Genomic DNA, 24,504 nt, shown 5'->3' on the forward strand with positions numbered 1-24,504 from the left:
ATCGTCACCGCTATGTCGATTGTGAAAGAAAAAGATCTGTTGAATGGAGGTGAACGGGGGGATGATGGGGAAATACTATTCTTTTTGACCAAGTGATTTTTGACGAAGGTACACAGAATCTCACGAAACGAGGACCGTGTTTTCCTTTTCAGTAATACTCCAATTGGCTAACATTCCTCCCCTGTGATGGTTAGAAAGCGAAACGTTTTGCAACAGTGAAACTCATCGTGTGTCCAGCTGAATTATATTTATGCAACAGGTAGACACATTGTCACCACTTCATGCATGTCGTGCCCCGCTAGGCTTGTTTCATTCCCGGGGGCAATGTGGAAGATTACATTTTCTCATTTTATCTAGATGCGTTTTTCTCATGTCATCCAGCAACTAATTACATATAACTATTGGTAAGCATGTTATAGTAATCTATGATCGAATAAACCCGTTTTAGAAGGATTTCATGAATCGCGAAAGGGGCTTTGGCACTATTGTAAAAGTTTGGATGTTTTTGACACACCTACTCTATTGGTGGAAATAGAACGTGCCACAAATTACTACACAAGCAATAACCATCGAACTTTGCCCAACCTGCCCGATGCCGCCGGCCTGTCTCACGTGGGTATAGCAAACTGTGACCTAACTTACATCAAACAACGTTCCGTACGACACAAAGGCGTCCGGAGAAGCTCCACTACTGCAGTAGGTTCCAAGATGGTGGTCGGGTTTCAGTAGGTGAGCCCTTGTTTGGCGGGCAGCTTGTACAGGTGAGCCGGAAGTAAAGTTCACCGTTCACGTTGGGACCTGACCTAAGTTATGTTGATATAGGATTGGACGTGCCTTCTCTCTCAAATTGTTCAGTATTTGTGTATATCAACGACAGCCAGTCACTGTTGAATGTATCGACACTTGTTTTAAGTAACAGTTACCATGTTAATCGCCTGAACAAGACAGAAATGTTGGGTGTTGCAGTATAGCAATGTTTCAGATTTAATCTTTCAGAAACGCTATATCCTGGTCGTGGCGTCAAACAAAACGCCTTATATCCCGTTGATTATTGATAAAAAAAAGTACCGAGTGCAAACGTCACTTACTGTAGTTTCACGTTTATCAATGTATAAACATGTTGCGACAATGATTAGTCTGGTGATGTCGGTATGGACATAGTTATAGCTGGGTATATAATGTTTTAAACTTGGCGGAAGTCACATGGAGCATGTTGTTCATACCTTCAGTAACAGACAAGTCATATCGATTGTTATCTTTGTATATGTCTTCTTTTTTGTAAGAAATACATAGGGCCAAGGGCATGGTTATATTGTAGTCAATGTTCTGTTGAAATGTCAGGTATTTTTCGTTGCATCATGTGATTCAAAGTCGACGTCACGGAACGACTCACGGTTTCATACACACGAGACATGTTACCTGGGGTATCGGTTACCTGACGCAAGCACGAGAAAGGAATTTCCTTGAGTTTAGATCGTACCAAGCAGCGTCAGGTTTACTTCCCCTTTTCGTAAAGTGACTGTACAGTCTTGACTCACAGTTTCCATAACACTTCGGTTGCATAGCACAGATCTAATGGCACTGCCACCAAGTGTGTCGTTACGTCAGCCTAGGCCTTTGTCCATTGACATTTTGTATTACCAGTGGTAGGTCTGGCGACATAGACCTCAACAAACATTGCCAACGTGATAGGAAACCTATACGATATATACGGGAGTAAAACTATACATTGTATCTTTGGATTACTAGGCACACGTTTGTCTTATGTTTACTGGTTAATTTCAGAGAGCATACACACTATACAGCTCTTAGCTAAAAGAGATCATTGCACATTGTCCTTCTAATGTGACCTCTGGCGCTTGCTTATTTGCTGTCAATAACCTGTTGATTGCGACTGTCCCCGCACGGTACCGGTTTTGCAACACCCGCCAAGGTAAAGTTGGGAGTGGAATAGATTAGGATAAGGCTCGTTATACCCCCATTCCATTTGGGAAGCGACCTCGCTGCGACCGTACTGCGACCTACAATTTGACAGAGCGTTCAACAAATTTTATAGATAAAAAAAAATTAAAAACGACTATTTTTACACTTCGCGTGCTTTAATGTCTTTTCACTTTTACATTTGGCCTTATTTTCCAATTATGAAGTCAAGGGCTACACAAATCCAATCGAGTTTAATATAGAGTTTGATGTCGGTTGCGCTGCTCTTTATCTAGACGGCAGTCAATACTTCGTTACATATGGGTACATGACATCATGGTCAAAGGTTACCTCAGGAAATATCTGATTGTGTGTTCACATGTTATCAGACTTTGGTCAGTATTTGATCAAAACCTCGTGAATCTATCTCCCTCGACAAACGTAAAAATTCTATCCAATTGTTCGTGCCTATGTCGCAAATTGAAAAAGACTCCTGTTGACGGGCATAAAAAATGGTGCTTTCGTGATTGACATCGTGATGAATGTAATATGATACTAGTATTGTAATTAAAGATGTATATTCGAATTTTTGAAAGGGTCAACTCTGCTCACAGTAGGTTCAAAGGTTAGACTGTGGGACAGTCTTCTGACAAACAAAGGTCAACATTCTGTCTAGTAATTAATATCTAACTTGAAATTGTATCATATGACTTTGTTTTGGCCATAAATCCTCGGTTGCTTTATATATGTTCTGAAAAAAACCTAAAATTCTTATAAAGGATCACAGGTGTTCGCCCTTGTCATAAATTTCAACTTGTTCTAGGGTCATCTAGCACAACAGAACGTTTATAGGGAACTGCACACTGGTTATTTGGAAGATCAATGAAACGTGCAACTTGTTTGACTTTCTCATGGAGAGCCCCCGAGTTGGTCATAGGACATTCAAAGGTCATTAATAACATATCATCGCAAAACAACACCGAGGATTGGAGTATTATTGTAAGAAGCTGCGTGAAAACGAACCGAGATATTTGTCATCTTTCCTGCATCGATCTTGAGCTTCTATTCATCATTGACAACATGGTCACTTCGTGGACTAGGTCTTTGTACTGTTGTATTCTACATTCTTCATTTACGCCTGGCCCATTGGACTCACTTGTTGCAACCACGAATTTATGTTTGTCAGGTTCAAACCATTCAACATCGTTTTTGAAGAGGTATACTATGGGACATGTCCAGTAATGCCAAACATGGCTCTAAGGCTGGCCGAATGAGATCTGACAGCTCTGCTCATGCATTAAATCCAGAAAGAAAAATAGTGACAAAAATCGTCCGCGGAGAACACAAAGAACCCACTCATTCATCCATCTTCCGTATGTGTACCCTCTTCTCCATTGACGAGGCCCCAATCCGGATCTTTTGGAGCATTCATGATCAATTCTTCAGTCAGTCATCCGAATAAGCACCTATGCACGGCAGTGCCCTAAAGATCAGTCCCATGCTGATATATTCCACTAATCTAGATGTGCATTCTTACTGATGTTCTTGTCGGCTCCCTATGGCAGGTAAGGCTAAGCAAAATACTACAGGTCTTTGGGCCTGTGAATGTATAATCATATTTGTTTCATTGTTGATCACATTCCAATTCTCTGTGTTTTCAGTGTGACGAAGGCCCGTCAGTTTCTGGTCTTTCCCTCCACACGTCGGGAACACAGGATGATTCATCTGGCTTCAGATTTGGGGAAATCGAACTCGAAAACAATCCCTAGCAATATTTCTGTATCATTCCTCCATACTTAACGAGTCATGGCCGCCCCAGCCACAAACAACAACGCCTCCCGAACGCGGACTTACTCCGACCTGGAGATCACCCTGACCGTGGGCGGGTCCCAGCCCGAGTCCCGCCCACCGTCTGCGGAGGAGGAGGAGGAGCCCGAGGAGGAGGTCACCTCGCGGTATCCCGTCTGGGCTCACGTCCTCAAGATTCTCTTCTCCTTCTTCACCTTCTTGACTGTTCTTACGTGTGTCTGTGCAAGTAAAACAGCTCTGGTGATCCTTCTACAAGGGAACGCGACAAACAATGGACCCGGTGTACAGGAAACTAGCCCTCTCAAAGAGGAGATCGTAGTCGGTGAGAATGGAGTTGACGCCACGGAAACCATGGTAACGGAAACCATGGTAACGCAAACACGACTGATGGAGAGCGCCAGAGTCGTGATGGTCGGACTATTACTGGTGGTGCCGCAGGTGTTCACGGTACTCAGATGCATCACCTGTAGTTCGTTTGGAAAGAAGACGAACACCTACCCCTGGCCGACGTGGAGAGCTCTCATACTGGTGAGTCTATCTATTGGTTATGTATTGTACAAGTATTTTGTACATGTTTACCAATAAAAAGTGTTTGTGCCATCCATCATGACAAGTTTGACAAGCCTTTTCGTTGAATACCATCACTACACATGCGAAAATTGATACATATGTAGATCGTAACGATGGCATTCCTAATGTCTACCCGTTACAGTCAAGAGATCGTACACAACTACAAGCATGTTTACAACGTTAGAACCTGCAACGCGTAATATCGCCGTGTTTCATGTAGACGTACAATGGGATCTGAAATTATAGACGGAGCCCAAGAGCTTAAACAATTGCAGATATCGTAACCTGAACATAGCTATAATCTGTGCGTGTTTATTTCCAGGGACTTGTGTGCAGCGTTGTGGAAGTCGCGTGTTTAACCGTATTTTGTTTCGACATCGCCCCGTCCCTGGACCCTCCCGTTCTAATCCTGGTCATGTCGGGAACTGTTGGCTTCCAGCTGTTTGAAGACGCCGTCAAAAGTCTCAGAACTAGATATCACAGTTTCCCAAACGACTTCAACTTGACAAGAAAGATCGAGAAATTTCTTAAATTTTCATCGGGTTTTACAAATGTTGCCGCCCTGTGTGCAATAGCCAGTCTAGTGTACTTGAAGGAAAACGGCCTGGAATTGTATCAGGTGATAACTCTACCTTCTATCATTCTTCTCCTCTCCGCAACGTGGAGTAAATTTGCACAGAAACAAATGTCCAAGCCACATCTTCTTAGAACGTTACCGTACGAAGAGCACCTGTACAGCGCCAGATTCAAGGCGACCTTGCTATCCAGCTTCTTCAAGGTCGTGCTAACGCCTCTCGCCATCGTGGTCTACAACTACGTCACGTTTAACCGAGGATTCGAGATTTACTCTGAGGGATTCACCCAGATGGGCAGCAGTCCTTTGTTGGCGCCATTCCTCATCCAGTTGTTCAGTAGTTTTCTTGGATACCTTGCCGCCTGGCTAGCCTGTTCCACGTGCATTCAGTTGGTCGGTTTCGTCGTTCCGTTGTTCTTATGTACTCCTGCGGCGATTGCACTGACGTTTTCTGTCTGCGATCTGCCAGTTTTGAACTTCAACTTATTCCACTGCTACGAAATGTCGTCAGAACAACAAGCGATCTTGATCGGAACGTGCGCGTTGTTATGGGCTACACAAGCCGCGTACTTGCTATTTGTGGTGAGGAAATCTCCCACGAGAACACTCTCCAAGGAAGAAACGCTGTTCTACCGCCCGCTCTACAACGGGATTTTCTTGGAGCAAAACTTGCTACTAAACCGAAGAAAGGAGTGGCCAAGCACAGATAGAGAGGAAGAAGAACACTTACAGTCAACAGTAAAACACGGCGGACGTGTGTACGTGTGTACCACCATGTATCGAGAGTCTGAACAAGAGATGAGTCAACTCCTACACAGCATTTACCGACTGTCAAGGGTCTACAGCACATCCAAGTAAGGAAATGTTTTCTAGTGTTATCAAACTAAAACTTGCAAGAGTGAGTTTTAAACTATTGATGTGTTTGTATTTTATCACGACCTAATGCCTGAGCCTTTGTAAGCCCAGCATACTATGAAGCCCCATTCCAACATACATGTATAACCTTTGCTTCCGCCGCGTTCAGATGGCGGTACGAGAGCCACGTCTTTCTGGACGGGGGAGTGCGGGGCCTGGTGCTGAACGAGTTCGCGCTGCTGCTGGTGTCTCTGCTGGACGAGAAGCTGGACATCACCCCTGCGGACGCCAGGAAGATGGAGACTCCGTACGGAGTACAGCTCTGGTCAGCACTCTCTCTTGATTCTGTGTATAGCCAGATCGTCTGATAACCTTATAGCTCAACAGCGCCGTGGTTAGAGCAAGAGGGCATCTGTATTTGCTCCATGGTTGACTGAACTTAAAAGAACTGCCATGATATTGTTCCCGACGTCAGTAATTTTATATCGCTGTTGCTATCTACTATAATAAGTAAAAAAATATTTCTTCATTGTAATGCTTTATACTGTTCTAACTGTTTGTTCTTCCATCAGGTGGAAGCTACCTGGCGGCATGCCCTTCTTCATCCACATGAAGGATCCCGAGAAGGTGAAACAGAAGAAAAGATGGAGCCAGGTAAGACACCTGCTTTGTTAGATACCAAGTTTAAGAACTTAAGTCCAAGCTACCAGATCTGGACTTGATTCTTTTATACAGTTTCAGCAGTCTGCCACTGGCTAACTCAGGGACGTTGGCGTCTTTGTGCGAAGGCAAGAATAGTTCGATAGAAGCCGAAGTCTATAACATCTGTGTCTGTTGTATGTAGGTCATGTACCTGTCTTATATCCTGGACCTCCGCCAGAGGGAGCTTCTGCAACCAACGTACACCCAGAGAGTCGCCTCTCCGTCCTTCATGTCCGTGGATGGAGACGAATCGTCAGAGGTCGACAATGAGCTGGTCACAGAGAGCTCTGACGCTCCTCTGGGCGACGAAGGCTTTCACGACTCGAACGAACATCGTGCAAATTCTTCAGGTTCAAGGTAGCTTTCGTTTCACTAAGATGTGGTGTTGATTTTAATGGTTAATTTGATATCAAAGCCGAAACACGAAGCTAGGGCTCTCAATGAAACAGGTGTCATTTTCTTCTACTCATTCTCAATCAGTTTTGTTTTCTGTTTACTTGTGTTCTTAAAGCAAGCCTACAATATCTGTGTGGTAATGTATTTTAAAGTCAGGACATCAACATTTGATCATTCTACTAAGTCTCGTCACAAAAAATATATAACGTTATCTACATGTGAATGATACTCCAGGTCCAAGATGTCAACCGTAACACTAAACCTGATTTGTTCTTCCTTGACCGTTATCCTGTAGGTACATGAGCGCCACGCCCTACTTCAGTCCCGTAAGTGATAACGAAGACAGCACGACTCCGGACACCCGGACCGACGACGAGTACTTCACGGTGGCCGAGGGGGAGTCGAGCTGGGAGGACGGACGGGAGAACGCTTCCGACACTGACTCCCTACCCCCGCAATATGACGGAAATGGGCAGCAATACCGGCGGCTTCCCGTTCCACCACACCATATCGATCAGGTTATCATCACATTCTTCTCCTGCATTTTTTTGGCGAAGCCTCAGGAGCGGAAGCAATACTGTGTCGCAACTATTCCAAATATCACACCTTTGCATTCCCCAGGGAATCGTTTTTCTGGTAGCAATTGGTTTTGATCTACTAGCATAGTTGTGTGAGCTTCCTTTTTATCAGTATACATATAGTCATTCTGCATTGTACTCAGTCCCTTAACCTAGAAATCGTTTCGCCCTGTATTTCAGCTGGACGACGAGACCTTCGTCCTGACTACCGACGCAGACGTGCAGTTCACGCCCGAGTCCGTGGCGGCGCTGCTAGACCTGGCCAGCAGGGACAGGAAGGTGGGTGCCGTGAGCGGGAGGACGCACCCCAGCGGCACTGGTCCGGTCGTCTGGTATCAGATCTTTGACTACGCCATCGGTGAGTCTACCTACACCTACACCTACACCTACACCTACACCTACACTTACACAGCTACACATATACCTACACCCTGACATTGTACCATAATCCGTTATCTAATACGTTGGGTTCTGAGAGATGGGGTCGTCAAATTTAAAGATCTATACGTCTATACGTCGATGAAGGTTAGACATCCAGGTAGAACATTACATTCTCAATCGACAAATGAAAGGCAGTGGATGATATGCGAAACTTCTGGCTCTTTGACCTTATTGCTTTATCATGTTATCATCATCGGCTTCCGTCAGTCTTGAAAGACGGTGGGTTTGGTCATGGTTGGTCCTGGCATCTCCTTTATGTATTGTGATGATATTTGAAATAACCTCAGCGCCTTTTCTTATTAAAGTACACTTGTATTGTTTATGGTCTGACGAGGTTACTGCATCTCCACAGGTCACTGGTTCCAAAAAGTCGCGGAGCATGTCTACGGCTCTGTGCTCTGCTGCCCGGGGTGTTTCAGCGTCTTCCGCGCACGCGCACTGCGGCAGGTGTTGCCAGAGTATGCGTCCATGGTTTCGGAAGGGAAACCCAGCCAGTTTCTGACAAAGGTCAGCAATTTTTCATTGCTTTTTCAAGTCAAGGTACGAAACTTTTGTGTTTATAACATAGAAAAGCCTTAATTAAACTCGTTCGCTGTATCTATTGTCAAGATAACTGTTTCTTATTGCTAAATGTAGGACGCCTGGCTTAAGTGTACTGTAGTGAAATATCTTTCTGTCCTGAAATTATGTGAAGATCTTGTCGTCACAGAAACTCCTGCAGACAAGAATTTCTCGTTAAATTCCCGTCTTGTTTTCCAGGACATGGGAGAGGACCGTTGGCTGTCCACGCTGCTGGTAGAGAAGGGCTGGCGGCTTGAGTACGGCGCAGTGGCGGAGTGCAAGACGTACTGTCCGGACACGCTGGAGGAGTTCTTCAAGCAACGACGACGGTAAGATGGAAGGAGGTTGTCTCTTTGATCTTCCAGTACGTTCAAACCTGAACATTATAGATAGTTCATATTTTGGACCTATGTTGTACGCCAACATTACAGATTCGATTGTTACACCAACAATATATTACTAAAAAAAAGTAAGGTAGCAGGGCATTTACTCAAGCAACTATATGGAATTTGGAAACGGTCAGACGTCTTTCGTCAATAACTGTCGAAAGTCAGTTACTTGACTTAACATTTGACGAAAAAAAACGATTTTTGCCCAAATTATCCAGTTGCTTGAGTAACTGTGACATTGCGCATCTTAATACCTAAATGTCAAACTTAATCGACGTACTACTGAAAATGTTTATTCTGCAATATACAGCTGGATCCCGTCCACCCTAGCCAACCTGCTTCTCCTGCTGAATTACACGAGGAAAATCGCGCGGAACAACGACAGCTTCTCCCTGTTCTACGCGCTGTACGTCAGCCTCCTCCTCCTGTCCTCCCTCATCGCACCGGCAACCGTCCTCTTCATCATTGCTGGGGGTCTGCAGTATTCCATCAACCTAGAAAGGTACGCAGGCTTTTACTTTTCAACCCTCTACTACGATATCTGTCACATCGGATGTTTCATCGCGTCATCATCCATATGAAACAGTTGCAAATAGTTGCTGATGTCAGGTGTCCGTAATGTCACAGGTACAGCGTGATTGGTCAGTCAAAAAGATTGTATAAGAGACAGCGGTTTAGGCGTTTGCTACATCGATATGCTGAGTCTCATAACAAATTCTTTTCGTTGTTTTGTCAGCTACCAGACACTGTTGCTGATGTCGGCGATTGTCTTTATCTACATGCTGATCTGCGTGTGGGGATCGGGGAAGACGCAACTGCTGGCGTCCAAGGTCATGACGTTCTTCTTTGCTGTCGTCATGGTAGGAGTGGCCACCGGTCTGGCTATATCTGTGGTGGAAGACTTCCAGCCAGGTAGGACCATCTTTAACAAGTCAAGTCAATCCAAAGCCTCTATTTGTACTCGATAGCCGTTATGGCCACTTTTCAACAAGGTCGAGTGGAGGGGGGGGGGGGGCACGGATAAGAATCAAATGAATGATAAGCAAATAGATACTACATTAGTTGTTGACAGAGACGTTAGCTAGTTGTATTGACCAATGTCCCTAGTATCTATTCAACATCTAAACATTTGACAATATGTCGAATCCAGTTTTCCAATGTGCCTGTTTTTAGGACTAGTACCTCTCTACTTCATACCGGTGAGGCACCTGTTGAATTATTATCGTCATATACATAATATGAACATTCATGTAAGAAGTTGGAATATGCTCATTGTGTTGCTCCATCATTTAGAGCCGACGAGCCCGCCTCCTCCAACCGAACAACCCATCGTCACAGTGGCGCCGACCACTGAGGGGCAGCAGCTCTCCTTCCTACTACCGGGGTCATTCCAGCAGACCACTGCACCCAATCGCCTCCCAGTCCAGCTGACCACTACACCTGACCCAACAGTTCAAGTAACCACCATGTCTAGTGACCTCCTCGGGGCTTTTGTTGACCAACAGTTCCTTGCAGATAATGGTACGTCTCCTGACTTCCTGCCTGCGAGCGTGTCGACGTTATACCTGGGAGTACTGGCGGCGCTGCATCTGGTGGCTGCGATACTCCATCCCACAGGTAAACCTTCTGTCTTCGTCTGTTTTAAAGGCTTGAGAGTTGAGACCCTATTTCTTACATATGTATTGTTATGTTCAAATAATAAAGAGCATCTCAGATGTACATTAAGTTCAAAAGATGCAGACCGCTAAATCTCAAGTCTGGACAACTCAGTTAAGATGTCCGTCATTAACTTGTTGTTTAGACAATTCTTAGATTAAAAGGACTTCTGTATGATTTTGTTTGAACTTGGTTTCGGGAGATGGTTTGTAAAAAATGATTGCATGAATATCACATGAAGTTGTTTGTCCACACAGAGTTCTTTTGTATCATCCCTGGACTGCTGTACGTGTTGTGTTTACCTTCTGCATACCTGGTCCTCTTCATCTACTCTATCTGCAATCTGAACGACCGGTCCTGGGGCACTAGAGAATCTGCGGTGAGTAAATGATCTGTGTATGTATGTATGTGTATGTGTATGTGTGTGTGTGTGTGTGTGTGTGTGTGTGTTTGTGTTGTATGTGCGTGTGGTGTGTTTCTGTGTGGTGTATGTGTGTGGCGTGTGTGTGTGTTTGTGTGTGTGTGTGCGTGCGTGCGTGTGTGTTAGATTTTGGCGTGGTCGGTCGAGACACTGTGAGAAACGCCAAAAAAGCAGTTACTACTGTGAGAAACGTTACACAAGATTTCAAATCACCGCAAGGTCGCCTGAATAAAAGATGAAACTACAATCTCAATTCTGCCCTGATCTCAAGAAAAGCCATGTTTTATCAGTGTTTATCGAGTCCTGACTCACTACATACATTTCTTCCTGATACCTTTTTTATGCATCAGTTGTCTGAGAGAGGTTCTGCGTGGTCCATGGAGAAGATCTTGGCTGGGATCGGAAAATTCTTCAAGCGATGTGGCAAACAGTGCTGTGACGTGGACTACTCTGGAGAGACACAGCCTATTCTATCAGGTACATTTATCCCTAGCACCATTACTGCATGCAACCATCCAAGTCGTTTTGTGAGAAGTGAAGTATATATAAGTGTTGTACTATGGATTCTGCAATGCTGGGGAAGTGAAAGGATTTCTTTTTGTACAGCTTATCATTAATTGTTACAACATATATATTTTTAGATTCTCCGAATTCATCGTACAGTTCTGGAGATCTCAATTCCAACCAGAGGGGCAACTCAGCCACGATGAGGACATCATCATTTCTGGTATGTTGCAAGCACAGAATACTGTGCAAACATGCGTCATTTTGAATAACACATTGCCGCATATTCAGTGACTTGCAGTGATTAAGGACGCTATTGTATGTTTAGCAGGACACACAGACCACCCGAGGAGAGACTACCAGCGGACAGGACCAGGATCAGGATAATGAAGTCAACACCATGTACAGTGACATAGACAGTGAGTAACTTCTACGGTGTACACTTTTCCACAACATACAGCATTTGCTTGACTAGCAATGTCTGTACTAGAGCATTTGCTTGACTAGCAATATCTGTGCGAGAGCGTTTGCATGTCTAGCAATGTCTATACGGAAGCGCTGCGTTTTTTTTTCCATATGACCCCAACATATGTACGAGAGCGTTCGCTTGACTAGCAATATCTGAGAACGTTTGATTGACTAGCAATGTCTGTACGAGAGCGTTTGCTTGAGAGTGCACAAAACATCAACGATTCAGGAAACCACACTTGGCTAAGGTTGATCAAGTTCCTCTTTGTTGCAGGGACAGGTGGGGAGGACACCTTCAGGCGGAAGGCAATTCCTTGGCTGAAGGACATCGGAATGAAGGTATATACGTATATGATTTCATTTCATTTCAGTGCTTGGACACATTAAAACAATTCACAAAACAAAGATAGAACAGCACGTGATGGGGGGTAGAAAAAGCCATGATGGCTCGCTCTAGTTCTACCCCCATCTAACTTAAACATTAGATACTACAGACTTAACAAATCAGAGAATAATGATGATAGAAGAATGATCATGTTAATCATGCCATGGTTTGTTTTATTTTCAAATAGATGACCATGACGATATTTGAATGTGATGAACTATCATGAATGGTGTGTCATAGATAGTCAATGCGTGTTTCAATAACCTTTCATTTCTTTGACTCCATCAGCGATATGAAAAAGAGTTCCTGGACAATGGCTACGAGGACACCAGCTTTATATGTACAATAAAGGAAGAGGTCAGTTATAGTCAAATTACGTTTTTATCGTCATTCAGATGCGTCTTCTTTTTCAAACAAAATTTGGGACTTTGAGATTTGGGGAGTATGAGTTTATCATATCTATGACTGTCAGAGGTAAGATGTGGATCAAGTCAATATGTATTTGGATAAATAGAAGTAATTCGCTCGGTCGTCCAAAGTTTGGATTTTTTGTGCCGGTGTTTAGAAAACAATAAACAAAAGGAAATGTTTTTCAGGACCTTCGCTACATGATGATCCGCATGCGTGGTCACGTGATGAAGCTGACTCGAGCAATAAGCCAGTTACCGGAGCCCATCCTCCCAACAGGGAGACAGGTAATCAACATACCATAGATACTTCACGTAGCAGTCTGTTTATTCCATAAATCCAAAAATGTCTCTATCTATATAGTTCTTCAGTGGTCCGGCAACTTCTTTTCGAATTTTTGCACGCTTCTTTTTCTTATTGTCTCCGTATCCTCCATAGCGCTAGGCAGGTCTTCAAAAGTGCAGTAGTTGATCACTGTATATATGTTGTCCATGATTTCCTTACTATCGTATGGCCATGTTTTGGTGCTCGTACCGAGAAGAACATTGGTTATGATTTTTCCCTTTCGCAGCCAGGCATGTCCAGCAAACCGTAATCCTCTCTCGTGGATGACTTGACATGCTACATGTCTACAATATGACGATTGGTTCAAGGAGTCATATTTCTTATCCTGATCAGCCGAATCTTTTTCAACATTACTAGCTGAGGATCTGCTACATCATGAAAGAAAGTGTACCAATTTTGTTTCTTCTTTTTGTTAGGTGGGGCTTGACGCATGGCTGCGTGACTTGGGCCTGGCTCAGTATTACTTCCGGTTCGTAGAGGGAGGGTACAGTGGGGTCCACGGTATGGAACATCTCCGTGGGATGACGGCACAAGATCTGCAGGAGATAGGCGTCACCAAACGAGGCAAGTAGAACGTTACATCTTTGGGCAAGTTTGAAACTTGACTTATGATATGATCAAGGCTGCTGTCTTCTCTTTTTTAGAAGTCTGCTTGGATTGAGGGAGCTGATTTATGATTTGAAAAACATTACAAATTGGACAAGATGCGCACTAATGTATCTATTGGATGTATGGAAATATTCATTGTCTGCAACAACGTCATCTATCATTGAATTTGGTACTATGTTTTCTGTGACAAATCGTACAATATGTGGACATCAATTGATTTTCATTCGAGACAAAATGTATTGCATTGAATGTACCCTTTGTTACGTTTCAGGACACATCACCAAGCTGCTGCTAGCCATACAGATGCTGAGCTGTTCAAATGACCGAGGTAAGACTTTTGGGCGATATAACGAATGCAATGATAGAACCTGCGCCAAGGCTGCCTGGAGGACTGAATATGAGAGCTTGGAATAAGGCAAAGGAAGGCAAATCGTCATTTGGACCTATTTCTATCATACGGGGTGAATTAATGCTCTTCTTTGAATTAAATTCCCATATATTCTTGACAGGATTGTGATAGAAACCCAACCTCTGCTGTAATGTATCAAATTCATACAGCACGCAAATAAAATCTCACTGGAATGTATGCAATAGCTCCAGTTGACAGTAATAAAACTAGTAATGTATGTGCATGGACTTACTCCCTTCATCAGAGAAGCGGATCCGGAAAGCCCGCCAAGCGCTGGCTACGAAACGTTGGAAGTATCTGCACCGGGGCAACACGGCCCAGCGTCGCGAGGCCAGGTTCTGGCAGACCCTGAGGGACCAGTGCCTCGACCCTTCCCATGATGCCTTCACCAACACAGACGGGCTGAAGGCACAACTCAAGGACCTCAGGAATCAGGTGACGTCATGGTTTAGATATGGCAATTTGTTTCAATAATAGGTTTCGTATAAAATGACAAGTTTCATAGCAGTCACAATGACTGGAGGCAGTGGAGGGCATAGCATAAAGCCTTAACTTCTCCTCTCTCTCTCTGTATGTGTGCCAGTGTATCTGTGTGTGTGTGTGTGTGTGTGAGTGTGTGTGTGTGTGTGTGTGTGTGTGTGTGCGCACGTGTGTGTGTGTGTGTGCGTGTGTGTGTGTGTGCGTGTGCATCTACGTGGTTCCTTGTGAGTGTGTGTGCACGCGCGTATATATAAAACTAAGCAACATAATGGCATATATAACATAAACGGAAACTGTGATTTCAGGTTTTGGCAGCCGTGGTGATCATCAACGTCCTGTGGCTGTCCGCCATCGCCCTTCTGGCCTCCACCGCGCAACTCATGGTCCTCGAGCAGAACATCATGGGCACCATATTCATCGTCATCTACGCCATAGTCCTCTCCCTGCAGTTCATAGCACTACTGTGGCACAGGGGTGCAACAGCGATACATTACCTGGCCAGGATTCCCTACTGGTCATCCAGGGCAGAGACACATCCACCTGAGAACCGAATTACGTTAATGGAGCCCGCGTAGTAATACATGTACCAGCATCGTGAAACACAGTTTCAGCAAGTTTGAGTGCTGTACTTGAACGCACATATAGATCTTTAACTTTGTAAAACAAAATGAATTCAGAGACGTTTAAAGTATAGAAATAAGTTTAAGATATTCAATGTCAGCATATAAAAATCTCTATACCAGAATTCATTCCTACTAGTTTATAACCGGAACTTTGTTTATACCATGTACCAGGACAACACATTACAGTGCCAACTCATTACATTGTAAAAGTCTATGTTTTGTTGGTTTATCAGTCAGGAATATTTCGAAAGGCAAAGCCACCACCCATATTGTGACAACCTCTAAAATGGCTAAATCATTACGATATGTCTAAGTTGCAAACCTCATTCATTTTGGTAATGCAAACAACAAAGGAAGAATACGAGTTTTCAACGCTTGTGGCATGTCTGATATCTTAGGCTGTTATACAAGATAAGACGATAGGTTTTGACCTCGGAAAATGTCTACTCTTCGCGTTCGAATCATTACTATTCATTACAGCCTCAGGTGTTAGCCAAGACAGTTCAGCATACAAAGTCTTTTATACCTCCAAAATTGTGAATTTAACTTGAAAGTGAAATGATGTTATCGGCTATTGAAATGACAATAAAGTGTTTTATGAGGAAAGAAAAGTGTCGTCTCTACAATATTGGTGTCAAATGTCTTATAGAAACCACAACTGGAATTCGGGGACCTAATACCGCCATGAAATATCTATAGCTTCGTAATGTTTATGCAAATGACTTCCTCATTTACATAAGGTATGCATGAATTTCACCTTTAACTTTAACTTTAACTTTTCCGGTTATAAACAATGTGTTTAAAAATTCGTATTTTCCTAGAACGATCGTAGAGTGGAACTCGTTACAACCAAGTACAGTGGAAGCATCCTCATTAGATAGCTTTAAACAATGCATGCAGTTAGATATGCGAAGGTTAGACGTGACAGGTCGTTCGGTGTAATATAACCAGCTGCTGCCGCGCCGCGTGCCTGCGAAGCTGGTGTGTTACGCCGAATGGCGGTTATACCGGCTATATAGATACAGATACAGATACAGAACTAATACATGTCACAAGTATGAAATTCCCATCATTTACCGCTAAGGAGTTGTGTCATTTTCGTATCTATTATGCAAATTTGGGCCTTGTTTGCATGTTGGGTGTTACATGTATTGAAGTCCTTCTTTGGAAAATACCGGAATTTACTCGAAGATTATGCAAATAAAGTCCATATATGCATAACATGCATCTTATTGTGTACAACTCTGTCCAAGTTACCAGCAGGCTCAAAATTATGTAAATCCGTAATTTTTTCTTCAGCTAACCTCTTTGAAAGATTTCAACAAAAATGCATCGACAGTTTAAGAATTAACTGCTTGCGGAGTCAAATTTATACCACTTAGTCCGGACGCCTAAAGCTATCTGCCACTCAAACATCCAAACCATTGAGGACGAAAGATACATGGAAAAACTACTATGATAGAATGTCTGATTGGGATAAGTTTAAGTTGAAATACTGTGATATATGTCTGTACATGTAACGTTATCTGTATATTTGTATATACCTGTGTTTTTTCCCTGATTGTATTTTTAATATTTGTGCCCAGGGTGATCTGAAAAGCAGATCTGTAGATCTGAGATGTACCCTGGTAAAATAAATAACATTGAAATTGAATATGTTTGCGGTGTTTTGTGTTTTGCCATGATCAGGTTTTAAGGGTGTTGTCAGAAACAATCTGCACCGCTATTCAAAGCAGCAGGAGCCAGCTAATACCCCCAAGATGTCCATCACCCTTGTCAGTTAGTTACATCATTTGCGAAGGTATCCGACCAAAGGACTTACGCCCTTAGTGACCAACTTTAGTCATCAAGATTGCTACGCCTTCTGCTCGGTTATCAAATTTTTACTCATTTTTTTCAGACAGCGAAGGAGCCTGGTGGAGGCTAATCGCATCAAAAAGATATAAGAGACGAGGATTACAAAACAGACCTAGCGAGATTCCCACGAGGTTTTGTCTTTTCTACTTACCAGTCTCACATTTTGATTCCAGACTTGGTTGCGATCACACACGTTTGTTACCGTCTCTCATTGAAGCCTCTACACAGGTAAAAAATTACCTTTTACTGTGACGTTTTCATTTTAAGTTAAATAGGGGTCTTTGATGTTAGATACAGCTACAGAAATGGTTTTCAAATGGCTTGCCAAACATGTCAACCATTAAAACGTCGCGCAAGAGCAAAATCAAACTTACTCATACAGTAAGACATTTTGTGTGTCTGATTACGTGTTGTAATCTTCTGTTGGATCTCATAAGTTGTTTCCTTTTCATTATCAGAAGGGAAAGGAAATGTGGCGTCTGTGCCTCGCATTGTGGTTGCCACTTGCCGCTGGTGCCATTACACAAACTGGTGAGTGATTTAGTTTACTGTGAGCGCTGAAGGTTCACCGTTTCTAACATAAATTGCTTTACAAATTTCCAGTCAAAAGATAAATCACAGAACAAACTAACATGTGTGTTTTGTACACATTTTCCTCGTTCGTGTAGGCTCTACCTATCGGTGTGGATCCCAGGACATGGCGGGAGGAGAGTCAGGGGCCATCGTCTCGGTGAACCACCCCTCCCGGTACCGCAACAACGCCGACTGCGCCTGGCAAATCACCGTGGGAGAGGGCAACACGGTGTCCATCACGTAAGACAACAACGGCGAAGTCTTCTTCGTACAGCTAGTATAATGTTACAGTAAGATTTAGATCTAAACAAGGAGAACCTGTATCCTTTATATCTTTCAAAAGTCACATATTGTATATTGCAAACAATGTTAATGTAGTATTCACGTTTGCGTGCGTGCGTGTCCGGCGGAATAACCTAAGAACCGCCCTGGATAGACTGTGATGATATTTGGTGTGTGGGTAGGTGTTATGGACCCGACGGTCAAGATCGATTTGGGGCCTCCTGATGGCCGACCTTGGCACTGCAGCAGAATTTGCGGTTTTTGTATCTTTGGTCCTAGACATGCTGTGGTCTTGTTTACTCAGCTTCGACGCCTTCGACATCGAAGACGGTCCGTCCTGTGGATACGACTATATCGAAATCTATGACGGCATGGACGCTAAGAGCATGGGTACGTTGGACACAAACTTCGCTTTTCTTGTTGATCTGATGCAAGGAGGTTTAGATTAAACCTCCTTGTCTGATGCTAGATACTGTTGTTCACGGACATGAAAACACATTACGTCATACGGCTCTTCCCTCGTCACAGGACGATTTTGTGGGAGTACCCTGCCCCCCAGAATGACGTCAACCGGAAATAGCATTATCGTCGTGTTCCGGTCTGACTCTTCAGTGACTACAAGTGGTTTCAGGATCTCCTATCAAGCCGGTGAATTATGTTTGAATATTGCCACTTTTCTGTAACACAACCTGTTCAGACACCGTGAAACAATATCTTTACCTTCACCAAGAAGGTGTGTGTGCGTGTCTGTGTGTGTGGGTAGGGATGGATCCTTATGGAGCTGTGTGGGGATAGATCTTTATGATAGTTTGTATGTGGTCAGGAGTCAGGAGACGAAGGTCAAGTCCGATAATGGGCATCCTGTGTCAAAAGTAGTTACATTTATGTACATATATGTACAGTTGGGGAAATGTACAGACATTAGCCTGAGTACCACCCTAGTTAGGTTACCAGGGCTCCCATACTCTCCCCTATCCCGGTAAACTAGCTAGGATGGCACCCAGGCTATGCACATATTGGTTGCGTTCACTATTTCCACAGACTTGGGAAACTCCTGTGCCAATGGCCGCTGTGGTGAGCTGATGAACCCTGCCTACTCCTGCCAGTGTAACGACCAGTGTGGCCGGTATGGGGACTGCTGTGCTGACTACGGTGCCGAGTGTCAAGGTAAAAAGAAAAATTTTATTGTATCAAGCTCGGTCAGAAAATTCGATCTAGGAAGATCAATATTCAAAACATTTGCCTAGTTTTTTGACGGAGAACATTGTCAAGTACCTTGCAATTTCACAGTAAGGAAGACTTGATGTGACACCCGTCTCGCCCCTGGTCTGGTGATAAATGGTCTACCGAGATCACCTCTCTATAGCGACCACCATTGCTCAGTCACTTGAGTATTCGACTCTTAATAGAATGGTACGATACGGGGTTTCTTATTTTTACTAGAGGGTTTCTACGGTACTGCAGCGGAACTGCCTGTTTCGGCATCCCAAGTTCTGGACTTGCTATGTTCGTGATTTTCATATGTTGGCACATACGCGGTCGAAAATGTCGAAGGTTTGAGGTCGTGGAACTTGAGTTTTTAATGTTTCCGCAATTATGTCCTCAGAGTTTCAAGTAGCCGAGAAAGTGACAGGTGGGCCCTTCATAAAAGCTCTTATCATAAGTTATTGCCCGTAATATCCACACGCCCTTAAGATATTCTACTTGAAGGCATACTCTATCTGTACATGTATATATACGCATAGAAGGACGTAAGACGCGTTAGACGTGTATGTGAGAAAGTCTACACCATGTCGCGCATCCAAGCTCTTCTGGCGGTCCTCCTCATAGCACGACATGTCGAAGGTAGGTACGGCGACTCAATGGATGAGTGTCATGTAAACATCGTTCTGATAAGATGTAGACCCCGATAGTCCCTTTGGATTCGTTTTGATAGACAGAAAAGTCGCCTCAAAGTTTAAACTAAAACCCCTTTTTAGAGAAGGACGGGTCTAACGGGACGGGTCTTCCATGAATGAATAAAGTTTATCTCTGACAATCTCTGTTCTCATGCTCATGCACATGGTAGAATGAATCAGTGATCTGGCGTCTCAGCAGCTGACATTTTTGTTTGCATATGAGTATTGAACAAAACTTGAGTCTCCAATAAGTCACAATGAATACCTTACAAAGTCTTACAACAGTGTAGGTATTAGTTCATTATCTTCTCTGAGGATCACGAGAAGTCTTATCATGTGGAATCATTGTTAAAATTAGAAAAGAAAGATACCCCATCTTGACTGAATGTTTTCACTCTCAATGTTATATTCATAACCCGCTGCATGTAGGTTCGTGCTACGGACGGTGTGGTGAGGACTACAACGCCGCAAACTCGTGCCACTGCAACTCGCGCTGTCAGGAGTTCAACAACTGCTGCAGCGACTACAACAACATCTGTCCAAGTAATTGACTTTCCACCCTGTTAGGAAATAGACTGAAATATAAGGTAGTTTATACTGGAAGCGTGTACGGTATCAATTTGTCGAAAGGAAATCGGGTTTATTTGTGGCTACAATTAGAGGAATTTTTTTCCGTTCTAGCTAGATTGAGCCTGTGTCAAAAGTGGTTACATTTATGCACAAACATGTACATGGGGAAAATGCCACCGAATCCTCGATGTTAGTTGGTCGATCCGTAGGTAGCGCAGGTTATATTGTTTTAAATGTACAGACATTAGCTCGAGTGCCATCCTAGTTAGGTTACCAAGGCTCCCATGCTCTCCCCTAACCCGACAAACAAGCTAGGCTATAGGATGGCACCCAGGCTATGCACATATTGGTTGCGTTCACTGCCTTCATAGACTGGGGAAACTCCTGTGCCAATGGCCGCTGTGGGGAGCTGATGAACACCGCCTACTCCTGCCAGTGTAACGACCAGTGTACCCAGTATGGGGACTGCTGTACTGACTACGGTGCCCAGTGTCAAGGTAAATGTTTCTATTCTGTCAACCATGGTCTTAAGATTCGATGCAGGAAGATCAATATTCAAAGCATTTGCCTTTTTTTTGACGGAGAACATTGTCAAGTGCCTTGCGGTTTCACATTATCGGAGCCTTGAGGGGGGCACCTCTCACCCCGTGTCTGTTTATAGCAACAGCTTTGTCCCTTGGCCAGCTTTGACTAGTAAGGTTTGACTGTTCATTCAAATTTTCACAAACAAATCAACACAGGGTTTCGTCTTGTAGCAATTCAGGCTTGCCTCGAGACTGATCAATTATTTGTCTGATAGAAATAAATTTTCTGATTCTACCCACGATATCGTTAGAACATACCAACAGAATATTTCACTGTGCTTAATTCTAGCTCTATATTCTACGCTCGTAAGCATGAACTACTCAGCATTCAGGTGGACCATCTTGATCGCCTAATTCCTTAATTCCATAACGCCGAACCCGTACCCACAAAAACATCTGCCATACGCAAACTCATAAAATTTGGTATCAAATCTAACAAACTGAACAGGACACCGACACGTGCCCAACGCGTGGCGCGAGTTAAGTGTAATGACTTGCCCGTTAAGCACTTGCTCTATTGCTTGAAATTCATTTTTTTACTCTTTTATGGTACTTGAATCACCCTTAACAAACTGATGAATGTAAAGCTGATCCAATTCAAGACTGGCTTCCGGACGATACTTAACACCGAATAGTCCCTAATAGATTATGCTAGAAGAAAACATACAGGCTGTTTATACATTTTCAGGAGATGGAGGGAACGTAGTCGAGCCGGTAGCCCCCGGCACCGGCGGCGCCACATGCGCAACAAGTACCGGCTCATCCGTCAGCAGCACTGAACTGTCGTGTCTTGCGCAGGTCAGAAACATTATCGTCTGCTCAACGTGTCACTCAAAGGGACCGTAACCAATGAAGCGGTCAATGTACATTTCACGCGGGTTCTCTGGAAGACAAACTCTTCTCTATCGCTAGACACATCACAGTCACATTGTGAAATAGAGATGCCGGTTTTTGTGACGGGTTTGATTCTCCAAGCAACAGTTTGCTGAAAGACTCAGATCAGTTCAGTGTCTGCTTGTACTGTCACTCGTTGATGGGAAATGTCAACCAAATTTGCCAAACGTTAGAACATGTAAAAAGGCTCATTAATGAACAAAGAAGACGGTATTGACCAAATGGTAACATGTAAAGGTTAAGCGATATATTAAATTGTTTGAGAAATGATATATTATTTTGATCTTATATTTCATATTGTAGCTGCTCTGGGACAGCGACGTGAACCGTGCCTCCGGAAGCCAGTACGCGCTCAACCTGCAGGGTCAGATCGCACAGAGCGCCGTCAGTCAACACAGGGACCTGGCCAGTGCCAAGTAAACACTTATAATGTTGCGAGAGCTTTTTCCTAAAATCGGAACTTTTTCTGGCTACTACTTTTTTTGTGTGTACACAAATTCGGAGCCGCTGAGAAAAGACCTGCTAGGGGATTAATCGCAGGGAATATTGCAGAGGAAGTGGCGAATCAAAGTTATGATGAATTACACCATGGATGTTCAGTTAAGTACGTGATAACCTGTGAATGAGTTCCTGAATCCGCAGCTGCGTATTTTGCTGCCTCCTGCCAGGGTATCAATCACTGGGAAGTACGGATATTGCAGAACTTAGGTAGTGTTGAATTCTAATTATGATGAATCACACGATGGACGTTAAGTATGTGGTAAAATGTGAATGCGTTTCTGAATCAACAGCCTTATCTTTTACAGACTTTTCACGTTCATGGACGAAGCTACACTACTTACCAGGGACACGTACAGCGCATACGTAGCGCTCTTCGACAACTACGTGGCCTCAACGGGAACGAATGAAGCGGTGACGTCAGCAGAGACAGCTGAGATCAATGCCTTCATCAACGCCATCCAAGGCACTGACGTCATCATCAAGCTACACGAGTTCCTGGCATACAAGGGTAAGTTCACCATACAACTGTTACGTTACTGATACTGTTATGTTGTGCACACAGAAAAAGAACAGATCAAGCAAAAGCAAACTACATTTTTAGTAACTTTGACTTCTTTTAATGGTGCGAACTCAGAAAAAAGCAGCAACAAGAACCAGAGCATGGATAGCTCATGTTAGTAAGATGACAAGCATCGAGTTAAATAAGAAGCATTTGGTTTTTCAACAGGTCTGGCAAGTTCCAACTTGGCCACGTTCATGGCCGACCTGAGGGAGATGTGGTTCGGGCTGTACTCGCGGTCCAGCGGAGCCGCCATGGATTCTAGTGGCTTCGAACACGTGTTTCTGGGCGAGTTTAAAAGCGGCAGGGTCAGTCAGAGATTTAGATTACATAGTTCAGACACTGCTGAGTAACCAACTGTTTAGTCAACCAACTACCACATTTTTTTGCGGTCCCCAAGAGGCATTCATACCCCCAAACAGCAACCAAAATCGACTGGAAGCGGCACCCTTCCCAGCAGCGGCCATTTCAAATTGAGGATTTCTGCTGGTGCCGACATCGTCGGCCATTGACTTTATTCTAATATCAGGATGAGAAACAACATCTTTATACAGTAATTTTCATTACGATAACACCACGGTAACGGTAAATGCGTTTGAACACATTCGAATGTGAAAATGTACCTTTTTTGCATCCAGCCAACCAACCCATTTCTCTCGAGCAGCCACTCCTTCTATGCAACCACATTTCAATCATTGAGCGGCTGCTAAGACCAGGTTTGACTGTACATTGAGAAACAGACTATTCTTGCCGTGCGTATATATGAAGCTTGACAATGTTCAGCCACTTTCTCCTGATGAAACAAAACATTTCTCTCCAGGTCTCGGGATTCCACAACTGGATCACCATGTACCTGTTAGAGAGAGACGGACAGGCCGACTATCATGGCTATATTTGGGACAAGCAGGTAAACTTTTCCATGATTTTATGTATATGCCCATCCTAGCCTGGCTATCGTTTCTATCCGTGTCGATTTGTCCACTCTCTTGGCCATTCCACAATAAAACTGGAGCGAGCAAGACTCGTACTATCTACACTCTTGATTCATTTGCATTTATAGAATCTCCACTGCAATATGATTTTGACTATCTGAATCGCAACGTAACAAGAGACGTATAGGACTAGCTGGCGATTACTGGTGTCGCGCACCACATATTCTGTTCATCTACTGCTATATGAGTTGTCTCTGGTAATAGTTACCACATTAAAAGAAAGTATCGAACATTTGAGTGTAATTGAACTCGACAAGATATTTTCCCCTCCAGCCTGGCATCCTGGCCGCCCAACTGAAGTGGGGCTCCCTGTACAAGGACCTGGGGTCCATGTTCTACGGCACCAGTCCGGAGTTTGACCTGGCCATGTACACCATGTGCTACGTCACCTCTCCAGACAGCCTTTGCCGTTTCAACATGGCGGGCGTGTCCGTGGCCATCCAGACCTGGAGCTGGGCTAACTCCAGCTATGGCGGCGGAAAGCGTTACCTGGCGTCCGCCTATGCCGCCTGAGCAGTCTCCAACTAACGAATCTGCATTACCAGCGAGCCAGTTCTGGATAAGCATTTTTGATTAAGCTTTAAGACCTATCATTATAGAATAAAGAGTTGAATGAAAAATGTCATTGTACTTATTTGGAATAAGATATTAAATAATGTACGATAGTGGTGAATGGGTTAATTGGTGCGTT

The 24,504-nt window shown here is 43.8% G+C and overlaps 2 protein-coding genes across 3 annotated transcripts; both read left to right on the forward strand.

The window, feature by feature from the left end:
* Positions 1-534: 534 nt before the first annotated feature.
* On the forward strand, positions 535-15,862 carry LOC136434948 (uncharacterized). Of its 2 annotated transcripts, none has more exons than XM_066428070.1 (24): positions 535-761; positions 3,582-4,257; positions 4,622-5,727; positions 5,898-6,053; positions 6,301-6,382; positions 6,573-6,787; positions 7,122-7,344; positions 7,585-7,762; positions 8,198-8,352; positions 8,605-8,735; positions 9,106-9,297; positions 9,532-9,707; positions 10,089-10,412; positions 10,709-10,830; positions 11,223-11,349; positions 11,514-11,599; positions 11,705-11,795; positions 12,119-12,183; positions 12,518-12,586; positions 12,826-12,924; positions 13,399-13,546; positions 13,863-13,919; positions 14,245-14,435; positions 14,786-15,862. In XM_066428070.1, exons 2-24 carry the CDS (start codon positions 3,727-3,729, stop codon positions 15,053-15,055), a joined length of 4,794 nt encoding a protein of 1,597 aa, XP_066284167.1. In that variant the 5' UTR covers positions 535-761; positions 3,582-3,726; the 3' UTR covers positions 15,056-15,862. The 2 variants fall into 2 exon arrangements, with proteins under 2 accessions (XP_066284167.1, XP_066284168.1); XM_066428071.1 differs by having other exon boundaries at positions 11,708-11,795.
* A 3,691-nt stretch (positions 15,863-19,553) lies between these two features.
* On the forward strand, positions 19,554-24,433 carry LOC136434950 (uridylate-specific endoribonuclease D-like). The gene is made up of 9 exons (XM_066428082.1): positions 19,554-19,660; positions 20,143-20,256; positions 20,655-20,780; positions 21,556-21,665; positions 22,065-22,177; positions 22,568-22,770; positions 22,990-23,129; positions 23,642-23,728; positions 24,087-24,433. The coding sequence occupies exons 1-9, from the start codon at positions 19,606-19,608 to the stop codon at positions 24,324-24,326; spliced, it is 1,188 nt and encodes a 395-aa protein (XP_066284179.1). The 5' UTR covers positions 19,554-19,605; the 3' UTR covers positions 24,327-24,433.
* Positions 24,434-24,504: the final 71 nt, after the last annotated feature.

Source organism: Branchiostoma lanceolatum, chromosome 5, assembly GCF_035083965.1.
Source record: "Branchiostoma lanceolatum isolate klBraLanc5 chromosome 5, klBraLanc5.hap2, whole genome shotgun sequence".
NCBI lineage: Eukaryota > Metazoa > Chordata > Leptocardii > Amphioxiformes > Branchiostomatidae > Branchiostoma > Branchiostoma lanceolatum.

Coding starts and splice junctions, on each gene's coding strand:
- LOC136434948 (XM_066428070.1), top strand. CDS start 3,727: ATGGCCGCCCCAGCCACAAACAACAACGCCTCCCGAACGCGGACTTAC. Junction 10,831..11,222: donor GGGGCACTAGAGAATCTGCG/GTGAGTAAATGA, acceptor TTTATGCATCAG/TTGTCTGAGAGAGGTTCTGC. Junction 14,436..14,785: donor TCAAGGACCTCAGGAATCAG/GTGACGTCATGG, acceptor CTGTGATTTCAG/GTTTTGGCAGCCGTGGTGAT.
- LOC136434950 (XM_066428082.1), top strand. CDS start 19,606: ATGTCGCGCATCCAAGCTCTTCTGGCGGTCCTCCTCATAGCACGACAT. Junction 22,771..22,989: donor CGAGTTCCTGGCATACAAGG/GTAAGTTCACCA, acceptor GTTTTTCAACAG/GTCTGGCAAGTTCCAACTTG. Junction 23,729..24,086: donor GCTATATTTGGGACAAGCAG/GTAAACTTTTCC, acceptor TTTCCCCTCCAG/CCTGGCATCCTGGCCGCCCA.